Source organism: Fukomys damarensis, unplaced genomic scaffold (genome assembly GCF_012274545.1).
Source record: "Fukomys damarensis isolate Sample0158 unplaced genomic scaffold, DMR_v1.0_HiC HiC_scaffold_5, whole genome shotgun sequence".
Lineage (NCBI taxonomy): Eukaryota > Metazoa > Chordata > Mammalia > Rodentia > Bathyergidae > Fukomys > Fukomys damarensis.
Genome location: NW_022900917.1, coordinates 42562435 through 42590181, shown reverse-complemented (window position 1 = coordinate 42590181; position 27747 = coordinate 42562435). Strand labels below are relative to the sequence as shown.

The window sequence follows — 27747 nt, the reverse complement described above, 5'->3', positions numbered from 1 at the left end:
AGGGAGAAGACAGAACAAGTAAATCAAGAAAAGTGTGCAAGGCTCCAGGCCAGTGTCAAAAGGCTAAAGAAGCAGAACGTTTAAATAATGAGTGCTGTAATAAGAAGAGGTTCAGAAAATAATGTTTGACTGTCCACTGCTTTTGGCCAATGCAAATTCATGGCCACCATAAGAGATTTTTCTGTAAGTTTCCAGGAGAATGTGTTGGAGCTGGGATTGGCAGTTTGAGTCCCTTGGAAGAATTTCTGATTAGAATAGGAGGGAAGTTATTGGGCAATATCTGAACGAAGCCTAGAAGTAGTGAAGACTTATTTTCCACTAGAATGAACTTGGTCAGACTTGCAGTTTTTTTTTTTTGTTTTTTTTTTTTAGGAAGGACTCGGGATTGCATTAGATTGTCCCTAGTTAATGATTATTGATTTATATTTTGTCCTTAAATAATTTTACTTTTGATTCCTTTAGTAAATATTTACTGAGCAGATACTCTTTGTTGGGCAGTTTTCTAAATGTTGCACACATGGCATTAAGCACATGCAGATTATGTTCAAGTCGAAATTTGTCTTTAAGACTCACTGTCTTTGGTCATCTGAGAAGCGAAGTTACTCCAAGGCAGTCTTGAGGGGTTTCAGTTACTTAATAGTCTTCCCTTGCCTTCTCCACTATGACTAAATTCCGCTGATGACATCTTTCTCATCTCTACCTATCTGTAATTCTATCCTTACTATGTTTTCCCTGCCCTTTGCTTGGAAGCAGATGTCCACAGTTATTTACAGGACGAGACTCATTCCTGATTATTGTCGGCTTTAATGTCTAACAAGTTGGTGACAACTCCATGCTGCTTCAGCTGATTTTAATTAAGCTCTTTGGAAGTTTAAGATAGGGCAGAGACCTGGACTGCCTCTTCCAGTCAGTTATCTTTTTCCTGTTATATATACAGTTAGTAAGAGAAATAGGGAAAGCATATGTTTGGTGATGGAGAAAATTTATTATGCTTTGCAGTTTTTTTCTTGGCTCAGAATTGCCATTCATATTATACATATCTTAATACTTTTTGATACAGAATCTTGTTTGAAAGAATTCACATTCTCCTTGGAAACAATTTAGTCATTCATCACTACATTTTGGAAATCGATTATTAATTTACTTATTCAAATAAAATACGTTGAACTCTCACTATGGGCCTAGCACTGTGTAAGATGATGAGGTAACAAAGATAAATTGTACATTATCTCTATCTTCAAAGTACTGGTAGTTCAATAGGGAGAGAAACATATGAACTAGTCCCTGAAAAACAAAAGAGTATGTACTGAAGTTACAGGATAAACAGAGCATAAAGGAGAGCTCCTGGCTCTAAGAATATTGTGAAAATTTAACAGAGGAAAAGCCCCACCCGTGAAGGCATGAGGCTTTTGAGGGACATCTAGACACAAACCATAACGATATAACTTTTAAATTAAATAAAATCACTTTAATAATAGAAATACCACTTGACTTCATTGTTTTCCAGGTTATAATGAAGTGCTTTTATGTGATATAGTTAGTTATTTGGAAAGGTTCTCTTACTTTGAAGGATTGGCCTGTTTTTCTTTCCGTTTCCATAAAGTGTGTTCCGTGGAGGATTTGTTTTGCCATTGTAAAACACGTAGGTATGAGTATTTTTACAGCAGATGGCATCTGAGGTAACATGTATGTGTTGCACGTGTGGGAAAAGGACTGTCACCCTACCCGACTCATGAAAGGAAGAGCCCAAGTCAAAGTGGAGTAAAAGAAGCTTGGAAACAGAGAATGGAGTTTTGATCCAGTCAGGTTACTCACTGCAGGTTCTCAGAAAGGAGAAGAGTGGCATTGAGGTGATCACCAGCAGTAGGGATCAGTGCGGTACATCTCCACTACCTTACATACCATATGTGTGTTTTCACGGTGCAAAAGAAGTCAAAGAAATGATATCTTTCTATCTGAAAGTTTTCTCACTGTGGTATCACATAGGCTCTGTCCTAACTGTCTTGCGCTTCTCCTTTCAAGTCACGTTGAAATGAAGCTGCAAAGTGACGATAGGTGGCTCTCTGACAGATATGACTTTGGAGGCTTCATTTGTGACAGACAAAAAGATATTCTGGAAGACCAAAAATGGTGTCACATGCAGAATGTCTCTCTGAGTAACTTTAAGTAAAATGTGTTGCAGAGAAGTCAAGGCTAATGTGTATGGGCATGGAAAGTGGGTAGAATGAAGGTGGAAAGTAAAATTCTCCTGCTTTCCCACTTAGAATATATTCTTTAGGCATGTGTGGCTATTTTTATTTATACAAGAGATTGGTGCCTTTGGGTAACATGCTCTACTGAACTGTTTCCCTAATGTGAGTGCTATGGTAGTTAAACACAGTTTAACCATAAGAGTCACATCACCCAGTCACACTTAGCTGCTGTAATTATGGTGTCATAATCACATTTATGATCGATAGCCACAACTCACTGTGTCCTTTTACACTTCTTTTTTGAAATTAGAGTAACTGCTAGAATCTAAAATCCTTGTAAAATGCACAAAAACAACCTGATACAGTTTAGAATATTTTGTGATTGGATATAATACTGTGTTGGGCGAAGTATAAATGTGTCTGACCAGAGAAGAAATTTCCGTAAATTAAAAATGTGGAGATGCTCATAGGCAGTGATCTGAAGGAGAATCAAGAATGTGACAGAAAACTGGACTGTAGTTTCTCTCTATTTACAAAACACTAGAAGCTCTTTGCCTTAATCATCTCTTCTAGAAATTGGATATCCACAACAGGCTCAGAAAAAGAGGGGGAAAAAAAGTTTTTCAAAGAGGAGAATGTTATTTTCGTCATGGATTTAACCACTGTATATCTCCCTTGACAAAATTAATTCATTTCAATATTTTAAATAAGACTGTTTACCCATTCGAGAAAGCATTGTCCTATTTCTTAAATTAGTGCATTAACTTGCATAACTCTGTATATGATCTCAGTGTTCCCCGCATGTGTTTTCTTTCTCTCATGGCAAATGACAATTCCTATTCACATTTCCATGGTCCTTTTATGGATGCTAAATGATTCTCTTCATTTCTAGTATTTCTTGCAGCTCAACATTGCCTAAATTATATTTTATGAATCATCTATTTATTTCTGCTCATTCTTATTGTAGGCAATAGCTAAGCATGTGTTTTGCAGCACTTTTTAACTTTTAACAAATTATAATTTTTAGTTAAGTATTTCAAATAAAGTGACCTTACCCAACAATCTCTCCCTGCCCATGCAAGCCCAGCATCAGTCCTGTTGGCACCATCTGTTCTAGGCCTGCTGTGTTCACGACACTGCTCCTGCCTGCAGCATAGCTTTCCCATTTTGACCTGTCAGAATCCTGTCCATCTATCAAAGTGCAGCTCTTATGTCATACTCTTCTGTGACCATCCTTCTGTATACCCGGAACTCTTTGCACCTTTCAGTTTGCTGACTGTGTTCTACCTTGCATTACGAATACCTGTGTATTCATCTTCACTATTAGATGGTAAACAGAATTGCCAAGATTAGTTTCATTGTAGTTGTTTGGCTTGAATATATTTACATTGCTATTTATTGAAATTTATGATGTAACTACTTATTTATTGGTGTTTTATTCTTTAGGGACTGAGTGAAAAATTAGTGTCATAATATATTCATTTTACATGGGAGAATTAATTTATAAAGTGTAACTATGGAGCCTGTTGTACAACAGCATGAAAGGAAACTCACCGTTCAGCCCTTATAAAATAGCAGCAGCACTTTCAAAATGGTCTTAATAAGATTTTCTATATTCAGACAAAGGACCATGACATCATTTTTACTAACCTCAGAAGCATAATAAACTATCATCAGTTTTGGCATTAATCCAATTTTTCCATTAACTTTTCCCATAAAATTTGATTAAGGGGCATTGCGAGATTTTTGTAATTAAGGGTAGTGCATTAGGAATTTATTCTTTATCCTCAGTTTGTCATATAGGAGTGATACTGAAATGCTGTGAATACCTGTAAACTGGCTGGTAAACCTTTGTTTCAACTAAAATTAGTTTCAGCCTCAAGACCAAATTCCTATTTTATCAAGTAATTAAATTTAAAAATTTGTTGCTATGTATATTACATAGCGGGATTGAAGCTTCTATAGTTTCTGGGTATTTTTTCTGAAGTTCATCAGTTCACTGGTGTATCTTTTAATATTTTGTTAATATTTACTAATTTGCTTTCCATTCTCTTGGAATAACAAATATTAACTACTGGCACAAATCTGGAAGAGTTAACATATTTTATTCTGCATTTATAATGAAAATCTTCTAAGATTTCTCTTCTAAGTGTATTCTTATTTCATTAGCTATTCTATTTTTCTATTTCATTTCAGCTGTATAGCATCTTTTCTTAAGAAAAGATGGTTTCTAAAATAAATTTTGCTTGATGTGGATTACATTTTCAACCTAGCCAAGTTTTTTTCTTAATTTATTTTCTTTTCATCAACTGTGGTTTTGTATCTTGAAAGATTGTGCCCTATTGAATATCTGAAGATTTTTGTCAAGTCAGTGGTAAGCAGAATATAGCAGAATCAGATCAACGTGATCTAAACTGCTCTTGACAGCTCAGTCAGTGACTTTGTCAAGTAACACGTCTTTCTGAAAGAAGAAAGAGTGTAGCCAGTGGTGGTGACAGATGTCTATAGTGATGCTTTCTTTAGTTTGCACTAATGATCCTTGAGTTGCTTTTACAGAATATTTTTCTCACCAGATGATTGACGGTTTATAAGAGCTGCAGTTTCTACAGTCAAAACACCTAAGCTATTTAAATGACAGTCTTTTTTCTTTAACCTAAAAATGGTGCTTTTCTTTTTAGACCTAAACGTCTACTATGCACTAATTGTGCAATGTCTCTACACTAAATATATAACTGAATTTTGTTTTTTAATGTCTTTTGCAAAATGTTTTAGGTCACCTCAAGGAAAAGCAGGACCTCTTTGGCTTTAATTTATTATTTAAAATGGCTAAACTCCCTCAGGTCACGTCTCCCTGAAGACTGTGTACATTTGAACAGTACATTCCTTGTTGCTGATCACAGGACACAGCACTTCATATGCACTAACAATCTTTTACGCAGTGGCATCTGTACACTAAACAATTCTAATACACATTTTTAAATGCCCAGACTTAGATGTTTAGAGTCTAAGTAATTTGTTGTAGATTTCTGTAGTCTTTCAGCATCTTGCTTTTTCTACCAAGTACGCAGGCGTGTGTGATCAGGGTATCTTTGAAGATCCTGACATTGCAGCACTGGCTCTCCTCCAAGTGTATAGCCACATTCTGCAACATATAAAGAGAGAGATGTCAAAGTTACAGCTAAGCTCAAAAAATAATTTATCATCTCTGTGGGCCATGAGTGGAATCAAATGCAAGTGATGAGTTGCAAGCTGTGCTGAGGCCTCTGGCTTGCTGGGCTCTGGAGGTGGACAGAGGGGGCCAGGGAAGTGTCTGCAGAATAATGAGAAATCCATGTGATCCTGCAGTAAGTGGAAAACCAGAACTCGCATCACTGTTTGAAATTAGAGCATAGAGAACTTCTTCCCTTCTGAGTGAAGGACGGAAACACTGCTGCCAGCCACTGATTGGAACTATAGCTTTGTGATTCTCTGGGCTTAGACAGAAGGAAATCAACCCAGCCACAAACTATCAACTCGAGCAAATCATTCTCTGAATTAGTGATGTAACTGTTAATAATCTGGATGCAACCACAGTGTCATAGTCAAATCACTGGGAAAGAAGTTACAGATTTCTGATTCTGGGCGTAAAATGGGCAAAAAAATATTTTAAGAAGATAGTAATAGAGTCAATAGCAAAGCTGCGTAGAGACAATAAAATGAAATAAAACTAAATAAATTTCTCACTTCAAGTGAGCTTAAGAAATGTAATTCCAAAGAGAACTTGTAACACTAAGAAAGACTGAGGAAAAACTGGCCATTGAAAATAAGTATGTGCCAGGAGAATTTGAATATTGATAGAGACTGGCAAAGTAAATATCAAATGCCTAAAATGTAAGCAAAGAAATTCCATCCATTAAGGAAAAAGATTCTGAACCAAAAATAAGTCAATTCTCCAATTATTTATGTACAAAGATTTCTTGAGATCCTACTATGTTCTGCACAATATTACAGGTGCTGAAGACATAGCAGTTGTTACAGTTTAGAGGTAAAATATTCCCCAAAGTGTCTTGTTTGGAGGTGAGGCCTAGTCATAGCAGGGCAGGTCACAGAGGGCGTGACCCGGAAGGGTGTATTTTCTTCCCTGGCTCCTCCTTTCTCCCTCCCTCCCTCTCTCTCTCTCTCTGTCTCTCTCTCTCTCTCTCTCTCTGCATTCTAGCTGCCATGAGCTGCTGCTTTCTTCCAGGCTTTTCCACTATGCTGTTTCTGCTTTGGAGCTAGACAACTATGGACTAAACTCACTGAAAAATGTGAGACAAATCAATCACCCTCTCTCTCTTTAAGTTGTAGGTGTCAGGTATTTTATCTCAGCTATGGGAAAGTGTCTAATACAGCAATGATCAAAAATGGATAAACTCTACATTCAGGTAGGGTTAATGTTTCAGTAGGACATTTATCTTTTATGGCAGAAATAAAATAAGAACAAGTAGAAACATTGGAAATGAAAACAATGATCACTAGAATAAATTTCCTGGTAGAATAAATTCTACACTTGATATAGACACAGAGTTACTCATTTGGAAGTCGTTACTGAGGAGATTACCTAAAATTTAATAATGTGAAAACAAGACATTAAGGGGGGTTGGGATAGTAAAACAGGCAGAGAGAGAAAATATATCAGAAGATGTGGAGATGTGTGTAATGGGTATTCCAGAAGGAAAGAGTAGAAATGATGTTGCAAAGGCAAAACTGGGAGAAAGTAATAGCTAATATTACTTTAGAGTTGAAGACAAGGCTCCACTTTTAATCTACAATCTGAGAAGCTGTCTGGATAAATAAAAACAAATCTATACTTAAACACTTCATGGTTAAACTGTATGACATAAAATAAAAAGGAAACCCACACTATTAGAGGAAAAAAATACAGACTTACTTCAGATACCATTAGATTGTAATCAGATGTCGAGGGCAATACTTGGGGAAAAATTATAGGATGTAGCTCAGTGAGAAGGCTCAGGATTCACTCCAGTACCACAAAATTATGATGATAGTAATAGTAATAATAATAAAAATGACACTTCAACCCCCTTGATTTATCTCTTGATCCAGTGATTATAGTGACTGCTGAGTCACCTAGCAAAAAGGAGCTGTTTTGTCTTGGAACTTGGTAGCCATCTTAGTTCTTGTCAGTGTAACACAGTCATTGTGAGCTGGGTGCAGCCCAGCACCGCTGGAGTCCCCATGCTTCTGGCAGTGTATGTCTCCTGAGCCACTGCGAGCCGTGATCCAGACTGAAGGAACAACAGATGGTACCGAAAAAAAATCTCTTGGGGTTAGGAGTGAGTTCTACTGAGTAACAGCCAAATTTGGATTCCCAGTCATTTGTAGTTTTTTTGGAAAAGGGTGTTTAATCAGTATTTTAAAGAAGAAGAAAATAAAAATAAACACGATTGTCATTTGGGAAGTTACTTAGAGTTAACAATTTTCTAATTTATATTGTAAGATCTGATTAATCCATGCTCTTCATCCTAAAAAGACAAAGAAACAAACTGGTGGGCAGAATTCTCCTTCACTGATTTTGCCCATTAGCAACTATGAATTTGATAATAATTAGCCAATATTTCAAATTCTTTTTAAAATTAATTTTACTGGTACACTTTAGGTATACCATGTAATGATATTCATTATTGGAAATTTGCATATTTACATAATCTATCTTGGTTCTTATTTTTCCCCATTCCCTTGCCCTCCCTTAAACCCCTCCATCCCTCCCTATTTACAAAGATTTTGTTTCCAGTTTTCCTTTTCTCATACTAATTCCATTCCCTTCTTCCCTTCCCCTACCTCATCCATTTCCCCTTCCCCTTTGCCCCTTTAAATTCCTTTTTGTAGTTGTTTTTATTTGCTTGAGACAGAGTCTTGTTTTGTAGTGCTGCCTGGCCTTGAACTCACAATGTAGCCCAGGCTGGCCTCAAATTTGAACTCAAGGTAGTCTTTCTGCCTCAGCCTCCCCCATGCTGGGATTACAGATGTATAATCACACACCCAACATATTTTGAATTCTTGAAAGGTGATCTTAAACATCAGTCTAATCAGCTAATATGATAATTCATCCTAATACAATGGGACTTACTTTGTCATATTGACGTTAATTAAAAGTCACATCTTGGAGATAATTTCACTTCAGCAAAAATAGGTAACTAGAAGGTTAATGTGAATATATTCAGTGCAATTGAATTATATACTTAAGGTTTAAATTGGTAAATTTTATGTTATATGAATTTTAACCCAATTTTTAAAAATAGGTATTAGGTTAAAACTTAAATGTAGCCTATCATCTTCAAGAGTCATTTGAAAATTTTTGTCCAGTATTCAGTCAGAAGCAAATAAGGCAATAATTCTTTGGATTATTGCAAGCCATTGGAATTCAATTTAATAGGCATTACATGTTGCATCCTAACTAGAAAAAAAGACCAAGGCATCCATGAAATTTGACTTTCACTGTGAACATAGCTTACTGACTGAAAAGTCATCCAAGTATTTTGTTTAAAATTAGAAGTTGTTTTGTATTAGTTTTATAAGCTTACATTCTCACAATTAATGAAAATTGGATATTTTCCAATAGTAGTATTTCTTCAGCTTTCCCCATATTATCACAGTTATTAAAAAACACTTATTCTGTGCTGTGCACTGTTGTAAACATTTTCCTTTGAATAATAATAAAAAAAAAACAAAACTGGTTCTTCTTGGCAGTCTTCTGAAGTTGAAGCTTATGCCATTCCCAAATCACAGATAAGGAAACTGAGCTACTAAGACACTTCCATGACCTAAAGCCAAACACTATGTAATAGAGTTGATGGTGATTTTAATTGCTTTTGTTTTTTGTTTATTTTTATTTTTTGTGTTGATTTGTTTTGTTTTGAATGAATGAATACCTGTTGACTTTTGTGCAGCACCACCCATCCTTGTTCTTAGGGCTTTATTCTCTTCTTTAAAGAACATGTCTATGCTTTTAAAATTTTGTCTACCAATAAACAATTTTTTTGTATTCCTACAGGGCATTCTACGTGGACAAATCAAACTCTCCACCAAACTCCACATCCAAAGCTGCCTATGTAGATAAGGTAAAAATAGACATTACACTTATTGATACTTTGGTGTTCACAAACCTCCCTTAGTTTTCTGCTGTTCTTCTTGAGCAATATGTAATTATATTTAGTCCCCAATATTTAGTCTCCATAACCAAATGATATACCACGTTAAAAGCTACCACAGCTGATACTCCCAGCTAAAAGGATTTCTGCTAAACATGTTGAACTTTCTGTATGACACTTTTTTCTTGCAGCTAATGAGGTCTCTCAACGCTTTGGATGAACTGTATCGCCTGGTAACCTCGTTCATCAGATCCAAACGCATAGCTGCCTGTGCAAACACAGCTTGCAGTGCCTCTGGGGTTGGTCTGCTGTCAGTTTCCTCTGAGCTGTGTGAACGGCTGGGAGCCTGCCACGTCATCATGTGCAGCAGTGGCGTGCACCGGTATGTGAACTTCCTGCTTTGCTTGTATCTTTAGTCCACATTTTGCATGCTGGTCTTTGTCTGCATTTTTGGCTAAATGAAATTAAAACTGGGAACGTGCACAGGACTCAGGTGCATCTGGAGTAAGATTTTGGATGTTTTCTGGTTTTAGTTCTTATATTTTTAGTGACTATGCACTCCTACATTTATATCATGGTGGCCTGAAATCTTATTCCTTTTGCATATATATTACCACAGTTGTATTTCAGGTGGAAAAATGTACATTCTTGTTACTTGCTCTAGGGATTTTCTTGGTAGGAGCTGAACCCAACTAGCTTAATAAAACTTTTCTCACAATATGCAGTGGCTCACATCTCTGTCACCCAAGTGCTGTGAGTTAGATGTTGATCCAGGGTTGATGCTGCTTTCCTACATCAAAAACAGTAATGGTCCAGTAGCTCACTTAATACACATTTCTGGAGAACTCTAGGAAGAATCTTTGCCAGGTCCTATTCAGGCATTTATCCTAGACAACAGTGTTCTTTCTGTGGATGCTAGTTCATATAGTTCAGATAGACATACAAGTTCAAATAGCTACATCAGACTCAGGATGGAGAAGAGAGTGAGCATCCCCAAGTCAAATCTCTCCTCATAGCCATCACTCTTCTTGTACCACCTCTCATTTTCATGAGGAAGTAAAACCTTGTGGATGGAAATAATAGAACAGAAGATTAGCTTTATTTGTTTATTTTTGTTATTGTTGTTGTTATTTTTCAATATTGGGGATTGAACCCAGGGACTTCACAACTAAGCTTTCATCTGTGGCTCTTTTTTCCTTTGTTATTTGAAGACAGAGTCTTTCTAAATTCCTGAGTTGCCAGGCTAGGCTCCTACTGCCTCAGCCTCCCAGAGCACTAGGACTACAGGCATGTATAGCCACACCCAGCTTTTAGTCATCTTTTTAGTCTGAATAAGGAGATATAGTCTTCTGTCAGAGACATAGCTCTTAGTACCACGCCAGATTGAATTCAAAGATGGTATTTTTTAATTCAAATTTACATGATTCTTACACCAGGCAAAGAATTGTAGTTGGTGCTGCAGACCATGCTCTGTAACATCAGAAATCAGAGACATTTGTGGTGGAGACAAAAAGCATGAAAAGCAAACAACAAAAAACTGACAATAATAACAGTAATTAAACAACATAGGATAAAAATTACACAATGATTAATAATAACACAAGGAAAACTAGACTACAAGAACTTACCAATGACTAGGAAAGTTACAGCTAAGGATGAGATTCATTCTCATTCTTAGAGGTGGTTAGATCTCGGAACTTTCCATGGAGAAGATGATGTTCAAATTGGGGTTTGATGGATCAATTGTAGAGGTAAAAAGGGGACAGGCCATTCAAGCCTGGGCCTTTTCATCTGTAAAATTCTGTTTTGGCTAGTTTTGAAGTCCTACACAAAGTGATCTTGCTTATGAGATGTAGGAAGACTGTTTCTCTGAAGTGAACATTTTTTGTAATTAACAAAGCATGTGATAAAACCTTGTTTTAATTGCTATGTACTTGGTGCTCTCTTGCAAGCTTACTGATGCTTCAGCTGAACATGTTATCTTTAACTGAATGGACCTAACATTATTTTACAACCTTTTTACTATCAGAGATCTTTCCTTTTGAGTCACCTGTGTTTCTTCAGTTTGTCACCATTCACCCATTCATTATTTCCACTCATGTCCATTGAGCACTAATTAGGGGCCAGCATTGTCCCAGATGCTGGGGTTACTGAATTGGAAAAAAGAAGTCTCCCGATTTCATACAATGTGCATTGTTAGAGGGAAATGGATGATAAAGTAAACAAACAATACGCTGTGTGGCAGGAGGAAGAAATACACAAAAGAACCGGAATTGGAGAAGGGAGGTGACGGTACTAAGAGGAAACTATTCTCAGGGACTGGAAGATTTCACTGGAGACCTGTGTGAAGCGAAGCAGTGAGTTATGCACACGTCTCAGAGGAAGAGCTTCTGATCGTTAGGGTCAGAATCACAGATGTCCTGAGATGGGACTGAGTGTGCCAGCAGCATTCAGGGGACAGCAAGGGGTTCATGGTGGCCTCAGCAAATATTATTACCTTAGTTGTGTTCTACCTTGCCATACTTCGAGATCATAGTTACGAGAGGAACAGATGCACTGTGACAACTGAGACCCTTCCATCATAACTTAAAAACACATATTTTCACTTCCACATTAATTTACTGAAAGTTAATGCAGTAAAATGTGACATTTAGCCTTGAAGACCATGACCGGGTTGTCCAGATTACTCTCACAGATGATCCGTGAACAGTTTTAGAATGTGAGAGGTGTCAAACTTGACAGAGAAACAGTTTGAAGTTATACAACTATTTTATAAGTACTGCTTTCATTGATTGGTGTGTTAGAATCATAAGAAGCATGGAAGTTTTAAAACAGATTGACTCCTTTTCTAATTCAAAACAAATAGAGCTTTAGTTAATTTCAGGAGACATTTATTAAGATGTTGGCCCTAATATATATATCCATGATAGGTGCTAAATGCTAAATGTAAACTTTATTTGATAATCATGCATTTTTTTGGTTAGGAAGAATAAAATGGACAGTTTAACATAATCTTAATTTTTTGGTAAAGTCTCCACTTAGATATTTTTATGAAGATAAAATGTGTGCTAATCTATTTTGGAACTCAAAAATCCCACAGAAGGCTGTTCCTAAAATTATCCTTTAATAATTCTAATTCAGACAGCAAGAGAAGAACCCAAGCTGATCCACACCTGCTTGAAACATTATACAGGGAGGTTTACCCTCATCTTCCAACAGAAGGTAGAAATCATAGCATTAATCAGAATAAATATTAAGCAAGTTATTTTTATCATTTACTTTTCAAGTCAAGATAAGTAGTCGAAAATACAATATGGTATCCACATTAATCTATTCCATGCCTTTTCACATTTTATTGGGCAAAAAGGGGGATCTAAAATGTTTTTTAAAGTATTAAATTATGGGCTGGAGATTTAGCTCAGTGGTTCGGTGGCCTGCCTTGCAAGCACAAGGACTGAGTTCAATCCCCGGTAAAAAAGTATTAAATTAGACTGCACAGTTTGATATTAAAAGGAAGAAATTGGATTTTGGAAGGAAAAAGCAGATTTAATTAGCATTAGTGTCTAAATATTTTAATGCCATTCTGAATCCAGTGCCAGAGTGCATACAATAGTGCATATAAGATTAGTGGGAAGAGAATTTTCTATTAATTATTAAAATCTTCTCATAGCACTTAGCCTGGCTTTGTTTTCACTAAATTCTCTTTCCTAGGTAATCCTTTGCATGCTTTAAGAAGCAGCTGATGAATGCTCTAGGTAGTATTCTCTTTAGCCATTCACTTTTGTTTAAGGTCTCTGTTGCGTCTGAATTTTAGAATAGGATGGTCTCTTTTTAAAGAGTTTTTGATTTTTAAGCAATATAAACACGATTGAAAAGTGATTTAACAAAAGGTAAATTTTTTTTCAAAATTTTCTCTTCAGACATACTTTTTTTCATTTTGCATCCTTTTACAACTTTTGTCAAAAAATAGACATTTGAAACATTCTTTCATTAATGCATGTAGTATATCAGACTGCTTGTGTTGCTGTAACAAAATACTCAAGACCACGTAATTTAAAAAGAACAGGAAATCACTTCCTCACAGTGTGGTAGACTATACATCTAAAGGCAAGGCACTGGCCAGGGACCCCGTTTCTGCTTCCCAGATGACACCTTTAATAGTACGTCCTCACATGGCAGAAGGGGCAGAGGCCGAAAAGGAGGAAGGCAGCTTTTTTTGTGTGCCTTTTTTATAAGGGTGTTAATTCATTCATAAGAGCTCTAACCTCATTGTTTATTTACCTGCTAAAGTTCCCACCTCTTCTCTTACCCCACTGCTGGTTAAGCTCCAATATGTGAATTTTGGAAGGCACATCAAGAACAGAGTGTATGGTTAGTAATCTGTTCTACACTTAGAGCAGTTTATATGAATTTTCAAAATGTGCGTGTAGACTTTGAATGTGTTCCAAAAGTTCAGGTTGAAAGCTCAATCGCCACAGCACTAGTAATAGAAAGTAGGACTTACTGAAGAGGTGATTAGGTAATGAAAGCAGTGAATTAACATAATGTTACAGGAGTGGTGTAATTATCACTAGGGGTTGTTAGATTAGTGAATTAGATCCCTCTTGCTTCCTTCTGTTTTGTGCTCTCTTGCCCATCTACCTTTCAACCTGGGATAAGGCAGCAAGAAGGCCCTTGCCTGATGCAGGCCTCTCAACCTTAAATGTCTCAGCCTCATCGATAAATTACCCAGTACCAGGTATTCTTGGAGAGCAGGGCAACAGGGTCTAACACAGACTTTTTTCTTATCTGTGTAGCTTATCTGCTACCTAATATGCCAATCACTGTGTAAACCACAATTTACTAAAGTTAGGTGATTTCTTTCTCTACTGCTCATAATTCCATCAAAGAGGCATTTTTCTATATGCTCCTGTTCAAACATCAGTTTTATTTTCCCAGGCCAAAAGACAAGAAAACAAACATTTTCCAATTAGAACTACTGTGTCAAAGAATTTAAAGCTTTGGCTAATGTGCTGTTTAGGCTCCTAAAAGGATTTCCCTACTGTACGGTATAACCAGGAGGGTGGATAGCTATGTTGGTAGTTCTTGTACCCTTACCTTATCCACACAGGATATGAGAATCCTTTTGTGTATTGTACTTCTTCACTAGGTGGACAATTATATTATCATATTGCTTTAATTTATACTTCTTCATCCATTAATGAAAACTCTTTGTATCTTTGGGGTTTCTTTTCCTACAAAGACTTACATTGTGCATATGCCTGTTTTATTGACAGCCATTTTTGCCAAGCTGAATGTTTTAAAGGCATTGAATCAGCACTGTTGCTTTTCAAGTTCTCTTCTGTACCCATGCCAGTTATTTGTGGCAGGCAATCAAAAGCTTGCTACAGGGATTTCTAAATTCCCTTTCTTCCTGCAGCATCTTTCCATTCAGTGCAACAATTTAATTTATTTTGGTTCTTTATTTCCACCCCGGCTTAATAGCCACTCTCTTTTACTTTAACCAATATAGATCAGTGTACTGTGTATGTTATAAAACCAAAAGCATGCATCTTCCTGAGTCCAAAAGCAAAGACACCATTTTTCCATCCACTATACTGTTTTCTGCTTCCTTAGCCAACGGAAGGAAGAAAGTAAAAAGTTACAGGGGTACCTGAAAGGGTAAAAATATACCAAAGAAATTTCTAGACAGGGCAAGAAATCTGGAATCAAAGTGTTTCACCTTTGAAGAATTTGTTATCTACATACCATTTGTTACTCTGTATGTTTTGGTAATTAGTTATCAGTGACGTCAGCACCTTGGTTGGCCCCGTAAGTGGCAGTTGACTTGAGTGCAGGTCTGGCAAGTGACGTCTTTGAACCCAATCAGTAGAGATCTGTATACATGAATTGATTTTTGATTTCATGATTTCTTATGAGGTGAATCTCTTCCATAAAATAAGGCCCAGCATTTTTAACTAACCTTGCGTTCCATCATCTGGAGGGAGGTTAGTGGCATCTTTAGGATGCCCCACTGCGTCTATACCCTGCAACCCACTCCTTGGCATCCTAAACCTCCTGTGGGTACAGCCCCACACAGGTGTGAGAAAGAAATAGTCTGCAAGACCAGCCCATCACATCTGTTCAATAACAGTGATGACATCGGACTAGCTATTATCTGCCTAGTCCATTGGGAGGCTGTAACTAATATGTTGTGGAAATTAGCTTTAACATATAAAAAGCTTTGGGAACCAGATTAAGACTGATCTCTTTCCAAAATACACTTATTAGTAGGTTATATGGAAATTATGATATATTCTCACATTTCATGATGTTACCAATGGTGGTTGAATTCCCAGGGCCCAGGGCCTTCCTCGCTAGGTTTGTCCTCCAGCTGAAGCTTGTAGAACTCATCGTGTAGCCATAGTATGATAATAAACATTTCTTAAGGAAATGAAATTCAGAAGTTAATATACAGGTAAAACTAGAAAGAAATTTGTACTTCCAATATGGCTAATAGAACAGTTTTTATTCCAAATAAAGATAAATAGTGTAGTAACTCTTGGTTTATATAAACAATTATAAAACTTTTACACAGTTAATATTAACAAGTTTAAAAAGTACTTTGAATTTTAAAAGACTGTTTCTTCATAATATTTTATTCTGTCATTACCATGACATCAAAGGACAAACTGACAAATAGGCCCAGATTAGGTAATGCAGAATCTTGTAAAAGTAGAGCATTCAAGGTCACCTGACTTAGGTAATCAGAGTCCCAATGCAGCAAATAAGAGAGCTTGCATCTTTTCTGCTATGTGAAGATATATACATTAAGAGGAATTGGTTTACTCTGGGGAATCATATGTGGGCTAGATTAATGCATAGGACAAAAAGAATAAATTACTTCCATAAATAAGTGAAAGCTTCAAGTGTATCCATGTATTTTTGTAAAAAATTTTTTTAAAAGGTCCAAAATATTAGAGAGATATTTGAATTCTAAATCACTAGAAAGATGGATAAATGGAACCAAATAGATGTTTTTGCCCGCTCATGATCTAAGAGTGTTGTTCATTTTCAATAAAGAGTAGTTCTAAGATTATGCCATAATCTTTAGGAGAAAAAATATGTAATATTGGAATATTGAGGCCCTGAAAAAAAGGATATCCTACTCATGGTAGCATCGTATTTTCCATAACTGAAAATATAAATTACTCTCATATGTTCGTTTAATTAGAAATGAATCCAGATTTTTAGATTGTATTAAATTGTAAAATAGGCAAGTAACCACTAAAATTTATGCTAATTTAGACAACCAAACAACTAATACAAGTATTTCTGTTATATTAATAAGGAAAAATTAAATATTTCAAGTATGATAGCAGTTTCATTCTACTTTTGACTCCTACCTTCTATAAAAGTTCTTTATCCTAAAAACACTCACATTTGCAAGTGATATCTGTTACACTACTATGTGTTGGATCTTTCAATGTCATTAGATTAGTAGTCAGCAAACACTAAAGATATTACATATATAAATATCAAGTAAAGGGACTTTGGACAAACAGATATAGGGATGCCCAGTGAATGGAGGGCACCATGTCAGAGAAGGCTTTCCAGAGTTATAGTTAATCTGGGGTTAAATCATTGCTAAGAATTTTCAAGGACTGTACTTTAGGTATTAGGAGCAGGAGATATTCAAAGAGAATGAATGGAGAGAAAAGAATAATCAGCTGATTTTATGGTTTGGACCTGAAATAACTCACAAAGGCTCATCTGCTGAAGGCTTGGTCTGTAATGCAGCAATATTTGTAGACTGGCTTTTGGGAAGTGGCTGGATGGTGAAGGCTTGGATTAACTCTTGGGTATATTCATAATTTGATGGCATTAGGTGGAAATATTATGAGGTGGGGCCTAGTTGAAAGATGGAGTCGTGCTGGCGGCAGGATGTTGAAAGATTCTGTCTCTCTCCCTCTCCCTCTCCCTCTCCCTCTCCATCTCCCTCTCCTTCCATCCCTCCCTCCCTCTCTTGTTTTGTTGGCTGCCGGGACATAAGCAGCTTTCCTCTGCCATGATATTACTGCCTCACCACAGGCCTAAAAGCAATGGAGGCCGATGACCATGGCCTGAAACCATGAGCCCAAATAAACCTTTTCTCCTTTTCAGCTGTTATTCCCAAGTATTTTATCACAGTAACATAAAGCTGATGCACACAGCTGTCAACTGTGGAAGATGAGAAAAGTGACAAATCACCAGTGGAGTGACAGGCGAAAGCTATGTACTAGATACTTCCTTAAGTATTGATGTCAGCAGAGAATCTGTGAGTAGCACGGACAGAAGTCCAGTGGCAAGTAGGAGGACACAGGACAGGAGAGGCAGAGTTGAGGATCTTCAGGCAGATGGGATTGTACCCAGCCTATTCAGTCGAATCCTAAAGAGTAAAATAAAAAGGAGGCAAATTGATGGAAGGTTCCAGACTGAAATGTCTGAAATATTTAGAAGCAGATTGAAATCTGGGGGCTTATGGTATTGAAGCTCCTACATTACACACAGTAGTTCCTTATTCATATACATTCTTGGCATAGTCAATACCTTTGCAAATGCCTGAGTGCTCAGTTACCCAACCCAAAAAGGTCAGTGATTACCTCTCTGCTAATCTGTATAATGAAGTGAGATCAAAGAAAATCACACCCTACCAGGCTTGCATAGAAAGAATGTTTTTGCCCAGCAGTTGGTTTTTAGTCAGCCTATGTTTAAAGATATACGCCAAGAACTTTCAGAAAATGTATTGAAAGTTGTAATAGAAATTCCCATTATCTTTAATGAGAATTTCATGGCTAATTCCCTGTGCGGTGCTGAAAATGTGCCTCTTAGACGCATTTGCTTTTTTGCCTTAAGATAGATGGAAGGAGTGGAGTATTCAGTTTAACTCTGCTTCTGCCGCCAGAACCTCACTCCAGCTGTTACCCATCCCCTCTGCATTCTGTTCTGCTGTTTCCACAAGGCTCCTCTCTGCTTGTCATCTCTTTGCTTTCTTTTCAAATATTCATTAACCCCTTGCTCTTTGACTATAACCTATAGGAAACCCTCACATTTATGGGGATGTCACATCAGAAGGGTATATTCGACAAAACTCATATAATTATAACATTGAAAGCATCAATAGATACCTGGAGATTGTTCCCATATGGTATACTGAAAAATAGCCCAAGTGATTGCTGGCTTTTGAATTGCAGCTATCATTCTACTGTCCTTCACGTTTTCCTAAAGGAAAAAGTATAAACGTTTAATATATAGTGTGCATGAGAGTGTGTATTAGGTAACTCATTGTTAAAACAAATAGTTTGCACTTTTCCCCCCCACAAAAAAGTATATGCCACATTAAGAAAAGGGCTTCTTTGTTATGAAGGAGTAAGAGCCTGAGTGCTGAGTGTTTAAAATCCCCATTGATGTGTGACAGTTTTCTCAAGCTTTTCATTTGTTGCCAGTGCATCACTATGTGTGTAAGGTGGGAAAGATCAATAGGTCATAAGCTGGCCTTTCTATAGTAGTTTTGCAAGGGCTCTGCCTGTGCAGAACCAGCCACTTGGGGATTGGTCAGTATTTAACATACTGCATTAGCCTGCAGATTTATAGTTCTACTCAGTGGAAAGTAATCAAAGGGAGCAGAGAAAATATAACCTCACAACATGAAAGATTTGGTTTCTTCAATAACATGATTCATTCTCCTTGTCAATAAGCTTTTCGAGAGGGTGCTGTATGCTCTATAATTAAAAATAATTAGAAGCCAGAATAAATGTGAACATTGTAGAAATGGATGCACTTAAAATATATGGGATAAGGAACATATTTCTCCTTCAATTTATTTTTACTACTTGATCACTGTACAATTGATGTAGTTAGCGTACTTCTAATCTAGTTTCTTTTTAATCATGAACATATTTTTAGCACCATGAGCTCTACATCCATGGTGAAGGAATTTGGACTGCCTAAATTGATTTCTACAAAGAGTGCATTTAAAATACAAATAATGAGTCCAAGACTGTGATTGTTGAATTATGAATGCAGGCACTTAAAATTTTGTGAATGTATTTATATGACACAAATTTGGTGTAGTGCAGCCCTGAATTTTGGATCAGAAGGGTTACATAAATCCTATCATGTGAGCAGGTGATCTCATCACCTGGTCTCTCAGAGACACGTGGGTAATGACTTCTTTCTCACCTAGCCGGAATGAGAAATAAATGAACAAGGATATGATCTTGCATGAAAGAGAATTCTGGTCTTTCAGTCTAAATCATTCAGTCTAAATTCTGGTCATTCAGATGACACTGCATCCATCTTCTCATCAGAGTTAGAAATATGAAACACATGTGGCTTTTCAGTTTTATTTTTTGTGGTGCTGGCTCTTGAGCCCAGGGCGTTGTACCTATTAGGCAAGCACTCTATCACTCAGCTATACCCATGGCCCACAAAACACATGTATTGAAAGCCACTAAATTATACCTAATCAAATACAGCAAAGTTTGTGAAGCATCATTACAAACCAGAATTGGGGGTCACCACAGGATAAAAATACAAGAGTTAATTCTTCTGATCCACAAGAAATAGGATACATAAAACTTTGTGCCCTACTAGAGCTTATTTTTAGAATCCTTCTTTGATAGCTCATAGAAAATCATTGAAGAGCAACAGAACAGGTGCCCTTGAATTGAGGGCAGGAAATTTTTTCTCAGAATGAAAAGCCAAGAGGGAATGCTGGAGTAAAGAGAATGTTTACAACTAGAAAAGAGCCAAGTACTGACATTTATTTATTGATTCATCTCTTGAGGAGGGAACAGAACATAAAACACAATAACAAAATGTGCCAAGCGCTGTGTTCCAACTAGGAAAAGAGGTGGTCACAGCGCCTACTGTACTTATCTCTACACTGGGGAGATGCAGCCAAGTAGTGAGCTCCAAGCTAATATGGGAAGAGGAAAAAGATAAGAGATTGTGCTTTTAAGTGACTGCTGGGTATTTTAAGTGAAGTGAACCAAAGAAATAGATACATCCTTCTCAAACAATGATAGAAAAGATATACAACTTTTCATTTTGACAGTGTGAAAGAGCTAGTTCTCTTGATATTTCAAATATACTCTTCTAGCTCAAGAAAATATTGATAAATACTGAGTGGATAACTTTTATGCTATAGTAATTAATAATTAATATAAGACTAATCAATATACTGTCCATTTTCCACATATTAACAAAATTCATTCAGAATTGCTAATCAGCAAATGTGACAGGAACAATGATTAAATCCAGAGAAAGGTAAACGTAAGCCATCAGTTAGGAAAGAAAAATAATATTCCACTTATAAGCCATAAGGGAATCTGTGATTGGTTGTCCCCTCAGTGTTACCATTTCACTGAATGAACACTTCTTGAAAAAGTAGCTGACAAATGCAGAGCATGAGGAAATGAATTTTGTCTTCTAGGAGCGTAAAGGATAGTAGTATTCACACATATTAGGGATCATCTAATATTTTCTCTAAGAACATGTTGAATGCTCCCTAAGGCTCAGAAGGTGTGCTACAGGGTACAAAGTCTACAGTCAATGTAGACACTAATGTAAGCTGTAGATAGAGGTGGTGGTTGTGGTAATATTAATGAAAATTGCTAATATTCATTGTAAATATACTATATGTATATACCTTGGGCTAAGTACTAAACATGAATCATTTCATGCCATACTGAAAGCAACATTCTGAGTTGTATTCTATGATCAACCTCAAGTTACAGAGGAGGAAACAGAGTTTTAAAAGGTTAAATAACTTGTCCAAGGTTATATAACTATTAGCAAGGGCAGTGCCCTACTCAGGAAGTTTACTCCAAGGTCCTTCTTTTGTTTTTGTAAGACAAGGTCTTGCAATTAGTTCAGGTTGGTCTTGAACTCACTATGCAGCCTAGGCCGGCTTTGAACTTGCACAAATCCTCCTGCCTCAGTCTCCCAAGTGTTAGGATTCCACATGTGCCATGCCAGGCTAATGTTCATATTCATAATCCCTCCAGCTTTCATGTGAGTATGATGGAGTGTGACTGGAGGTACGGTATGTGACTTAACCTAGTACATATAAGACGGCGTACACAGGGAGAAGCACATGAGAGCTGTGAGAGCTGGTATTTGCAAAGAACTATAAACAACGTAGTCAGAGCATGGACTAGAAGTCAGGAAAACAAAGGGCCACATTGTGAAGGCTTTGAATTTTAAGTTAAGAATTGGGAAGCCACTCAAGTGTTTGCATTTTCATTCATATTTAAAAGCTCACCTTTGCTATGGAGGAAGATCAGTGGGAAAAAACCAGAAATTGAAGGTCGGTAAGGTTCTACCAGGGTAGGCAAGAGATGGTATTAGCAGGAGAGTTAGAGAGGAGAGCTCTGAGAAATTGTAAGAAATATGATGTTAGCAAGTATGAAATATACTGCAGAGGATACATTAACAGATAGAACTGCACCCATAGTTAGTCTCTTATAACGGATGGGTTTAACTTGATAATTTGGGATTTTATAAAGTTCTTTAGAGATAAAATGTAGCAGGTAATTGTAAATCACAAGACAAGGATTTTTGGAGAGTAATACTTTTAATCCTATTGAGGGGAGGTTGTATAAAAATGAGAAGGTTAAAATCACACAAAAAAATTAGTGTACAATAAACCTTTAATAAATTAAGTGATTTCTGTGGCTCATTTATCTTCTTTCTTATCAAGGTCAGTAAATATGCCTCATTTCTCTTCTCTCTCCTCAGGGTTAATGAATATGTCTCATTCTCTTAACCCCTTTCTCATCAGGGTTAGTGACTCTCTAGTGCACTTGTTTCATACACATACTACTGTAGGACCACAAGAAAAGCACGGCAAAAGGTAAACACATTTCGAAACGGAGCAGTCATTTAAATTTCTCCTACGTCTTTAGTTTAGAGTTTGTTGAAACTAATCTACGTTAAACTTCCCTGGACAGAATGTCAAATGATGCTTTGGACTGCATACAATCAGGCGCCCAGTGGTACCGTGCACCTGTCCTGGGAAGCTTCTATGCATGCAAGAGTGGTGAGCAAGTAACAGGAGTAGCTGCTGCTGTCCCAGCTTCCTGCCTCCATCATTCTCCTGGGGTGGAAATAGGTAGTGATTTTTCTTTTCCAAAATTTGAACATCACCTAGGTAACTTGGGCTTGATAGAGTATCAGAGAGAACCACAGCTGACCAGATTCCTAATAATTTGTTCACAGTAGTCCTGTGAACACAGATAACAATCTGGCCTTTTTTCAAAGGAGAAATAATGAAGAGTCTCATAGAATGAAGAAAATCACTTCAGGTTTTATGATCTAAATCTGTAAAAGCTAAATGTAAATTTACAGCTATGTAAAGACATAATTCATATGAAGATTATTATCAAAATAATAGATTTCTCAGGCTGGCTTTCTCCATGGGGTCTGCAGGATGCACATTCCCCAAGGGAATTTTCTTCCTCTTATTTCCATGACTAAAGGCAATGCCATGGTTATAAAAGATGATGGAGAGGAGGTGGCACACATGGAAGTCTACAGCTAACTAAAATCAGGCTGTGGTCATGGGACACAACTTTATGACAGGTCAAAAATCAGAATAATTTCAAAATTCTCCACAAGTATTTATTTCCCTTTATATTTACAAAATCAAATTAATCTCCTTGTTACTGAAAGTGAATTAATATGAGTTTCAATGATTAGCTAGTTTATTCAGATTGTTAAGGGGCAGTATCTAATGTGCTTCCATGAGAAAAGTATCATTTTAGCACATGATCCCTTAAATTCAGAAAACTTAAATTTGAAATGTGTATTTACCAAATCCTGTGTTTTTCTTCTAACAATAAATCATTCTGCTAATTATAAATATCACATGAAAAAATCATAGAATTGCAATTATAAATGCTCGAAATAGGTTGCTGCTTAAGCAAGTTTTGAATTATCAGGATGTACTTCTAACCTCGTTGGTTACAATCATTTTTAAGAAGTAGTTTTTATTTTCAGCTGAATATGTAACACTGCTGAGGAAAACAATATAAATTTTCAAAATAAAACTTAGTCCCAGTCAATTTTTAAAATGTAGGGATATAAAAAGAAAGTATCCCTGACTAAAGGTAATCTTTTTTATTTTTGGTTGTTGAAAATTTTTTACCTTTACATCCACATAGTACCATTTATGGTAAAATGTGGCTACACATTCACAGAGCCTTATCACCCTCATTTTTTGATTATTTTATTTAATATGTCAGATTATGAATGAATAACCCTCCTCCAGTAGTATTCAAAACCTTTGAGATTGCCCCCAAGAGATGGCGATGCGACATTAGCTTCCAAGCCAAACCTCAGAGTCCCTGAGAGTGAGAATCCTGAGAGTTAGCAAATAAATTCACAGTAGGGAAACAGCTCAAAGCTATGAGCTTCCCATCACTCTTGTTCCCTCTCTGTTTTATTGTGAATTCTGCATTGCCCTGGTGTCCCAAAAGAAGTGTTGTAGCTCCCCTGTCCAATTTAATGCATGTAAACCCTTGGGGGATTGGTCTCCTTGTTCTGTACAATTTGAATCAAAATGGATGAGTCTGTGGACCTCTAGAGCTTTGGAAATGTAATTAGAATTTAACTGATGTTTTTCTCTGTGATCATGGTAAATTAACAAATATGTAAAGGTCCATACCTAATTGATTATAGAAATGTCACAAATCATCTTAAAAAGGAAGATTAATGCATAGAGAAACCTACTTTGAATAATATTTAAAATCTTATAAATGTAGTTTAATACTTGTATGTTAATAGATGTTGAAAGCCGGGCATGGTGTCACACGCTTGTAATCCCAGCACTCGGGAGGCTGAGACAGGAAGATCGCTGTGAGTTCCAGACCAGCCTGGGCTACATAGTGAGTTTCAGGTCAGTCTCAACTACATAGTGAGACCTGTCTCAAAAAAAAAAAAGGATGTTGAGATGCAGTATTTGGCATTTAAGCCCATTTAGAAAACCAAGCTTTGTCTCTCCAGTAAAACTTAGTTGAGGAGAGGGGGGGTTATGTCTTCATTATTTTGTACCCCAGCATTTGAAGTAGAACTGGCACATAAGAGATCATTTCATGTGATTTCCTAGCTCTGCAGTGTGACATATAAAGTTTAAGCCTGATGTCTGAGATCACTTGGAACAAACACATGAAAGAAAAATCACAAAGAATTGCATCACCAACCATGAAGTTATACTCAAGTGAACTCTACTTGAATTTTATTTTATAAATAAAGTAAAAGATGTTTATTAGTAGCTTCATGCAATTATCATGACCTTATGACATAAGTTACCTCAGGTCTACTTGAATGAACACCTCTTTAAAATAAAATGGGCCATTAAATATAAGAATTTTTGGTTTTTTTGTTTGTTTATTTATTTTTTTTTTGTTGTTGTTGTTTTTTGAGACAGGGTCTCACTATGTAGTTGAGACTGACCTGGAACTCACTATGTAGCCCAGGCTGGTCTCGAACTCACAACTGCCTCAGCCTCCAGAGTGCTGGGATGACAGGTGTGAGCCACCATGCCTGGCTTAAGAATTTTTAAATATTTAAAATATTTAAAATGCTGTGAAGTTTGAGAAGATGGGGATTCACAAAAGCTCACATTCTTCAACTTTTTCAAATAATGTGTTGCCCTCAGTAAGGAGACTCGGACAGAAACGTACAGCATGAGCTCAATAGTGAAGGGATGGAAATGGCATTGCCACAGGCATTGCTGAGCTCGCACACTCATTTCAGGTCATTCTTGTGGCACCTTATGAGGACCCTATACGTGGTTCTCTGTTTACAGGTGGAGAAGGGAACTAGAATTAACCCACCCAGAGCCCCACAAAGCAGTCTGTTCCCGGTGCCTCTAATTGTGAGACCCCTGTTGTCAGCTGCCATTCTACACTGGGGGAGAAGTTCCAAGATATTTTGAAAACAGTGAAAGACTAATAAAAGTGGACAAGCATTCCAGATTAAGGAGTGTTTTAGTGATGGCATCAACACACTGGCCACGAACAAAAAGAAGTTCTAGATTGAGTGGAGTAAATAAAGTACTCAGGGGAAATGGTAGAAGATGGCACCTTAAGCATCAGAATGAATAGCTTGTTTTGCGGATGTTCATTGGGATGCAACTGAAAGTGCCTTGACTATAATATTGGTAAGATACTAAGGTTTGATACTTAGAGGTCTTTGATAATTTGCTAAACAAATTGCTCTTTTATGTCATGTAATATAATGATTGAATTTCTTTTTGCATTGCCAAAGAAATAAATAAGAAAGCCTACTACTGAACGCTGATCCCCAAAGCCCCACATGTTTTGACTTAGGCGACTTCCCTAACTCATTACCTTCATTGTGTGCATCAATGTATTGAACTCCATATTTGTTTGCGAGTAAATCAAACAAATACTAACTTCAGGCTCTTTGACATTATTCTTCTTGAAATAGTTTTCCTAAAAACAGCACCACCCTCTGCATTCCACTTTCTGTCAGTACTAGTCCATTTTATATTGATATGATATTAACTTTTCTGAATAATTTATCTTCACCTCACTCTCTGTATTTTCTTCTATTTTTGCTTTTTCTTCTCACTAAACTTTAATTATCAAGACGAATGGGACCTGGCTTTTTCACTGGTACACCCACGACTCAATGGAAATATGGAGACTAGAATCAGAAATTCAGTGCCCTCTTAAAAAAAAAGAAATAGAAAATTACAAAAGAAATAGAAATTAAAGTTAGTATTTATCCAGAATGCCTCACAAAAATAAACTGTAGGATTTACATTGCTAATAATGACAAGCATTACAAAATAAATAAAACTATATTTTATTATTGCCTAACTATCCCTCCCACCATTTTTAGTAATTTTGTCTTTGATTGCCACTTTAAATTATAATAATTTTGAAATATAACTTTCTGTAAAGCAAATAAGAAAGTTATTCTATCTTTTCTCTAGCATGGCTGATGAAATTTAAATTACTGAAGTTCAGAAAAGCCTTCAAATATCAAAATGCACTATTGTTAGTGACTTGTGCTGTTTAAATTATTGTCAAATACAAAGAAAACATGCCCATGAGATTCTTTAACATATGGACCATAATGTTTAGCAGATTATTCTCCATAAACACTTTTGCTTTATGCATTTCAAATGTGTTTCTTCTCCATCACACACACCTACAGGCCTGGGAATCCCAGGATGTGGGCATATTGCTTCTCAACCTTTGGCCCTGCCTCTCCTTTTCAACATGGAATGACTGTGCAATGGGCAGTAGGGAAGTTCTGGAAGCCATTCCTACACCAGACACCACGATAACCTAACTACAGGTGGCAATAACTGTGTATCATGTAAGTGGGTCTCAGCAAACCTGTCCTGAACGTGTGTCTAACTCAACTTCCTTTAGCTCAGTCCCAGAAATAGCTACACTACCAATCATGACAGAAGGAGCTGGGATGTAAAGAAGACAGCAGCTGTAAGCTTTTCCAGTTAAGACATTTTACTTTTTTAGATTTGTAGATACATGCCACTGTGTGAACACACTGCTAAGGCCTCTCCCAGAACCTTGAAAAATAATCTGTATTAGTAAGGGACCCTGAAACTCAAGCTTTCCAAACTTGGCAGTGAATCTACTCTGCCAGACCCAAATGGTACTTGTAGATACAAAATAAACATCTAAAAAATATTTATCAAATGAATGAATGCAAAATACTTCTTTGTGTTTCTTCCATAGAATTGCTAAAAGTGTCTCCAATTAAATTGGATCCACGAATTATAGGTTATATTTATCATATTAAATATGTGCTAATTGTCTTATTGAGTTATCTGTGCTCAAAACAAAATATGTCAAGAAGATTTATTAATCATAACTACAGATATATTGACTGTTTCTGTTAGCTTTCTATTGGAATTTGACAGTTCTTTGTAATTGTACCACTCCATCGAGGCCATTTCCTCAAAAGTATTGAGTCGGTATTTGGAACATCTCATTACTGAAATTATAGAATTGCTTTCTTCAGTGAATATATTTGCCTTTTTATGAAAAACAAATACTACTCCGCGACATTTATCATCTTTATGACTTCTGGGGGAGTTGTCTAAAAAATTAATGACACAGTAGCTAGAAGGAGCTGAGAATTTTGAAGGGCCATATTTTCCTGATAGAGTGAAAATATAAATTTGTTTAAATTCTAACTGAAGTGTCCTTTCTAGAAAATAGAGATATTGTAGAGAAGAGATTGGGTGATGAAGCTGGATAGGATAGGATAGAATTGGATAGGAGTTGCTTAAGAGTTCCTGATCATGAGAATGCTCTTCTCCCTTCTCTGAAGTTGTGAAATCAGTCACTCTGGTAAGCCAAGGTACCTATACAATCAAATGATCTCTTGTAAAGTCTGAC

The 27747-nt window shown here is 36.6% G+C and overlaps 1 protein-coding gene across 1 annotated transcript in view; it reads left to right on the top strand.

Annotated features, from left to right (window-relative positions):
* Positions 1–27747, top strand: part of Prex2 (phosphatidylinositol-3,4,5-trisphosphate dependent Rac exchange factor 2) — a 151801-nt gene that overhangs the window by 102589 nt on the left and 21465 nt on the right. The window contains exons 26-27 of the mRNA XM_033760611.1: positions 9226–9292; positions 9514–9704. Of these exons, the coding sequence (XP_033616502.1) occupies positions 9226–9292; positions 9514–9704 (258 nt within the window). The remainder of the gene's footprint in view (positions 1–9225; positions 9293–9513; positions 9705–27747) is intronic.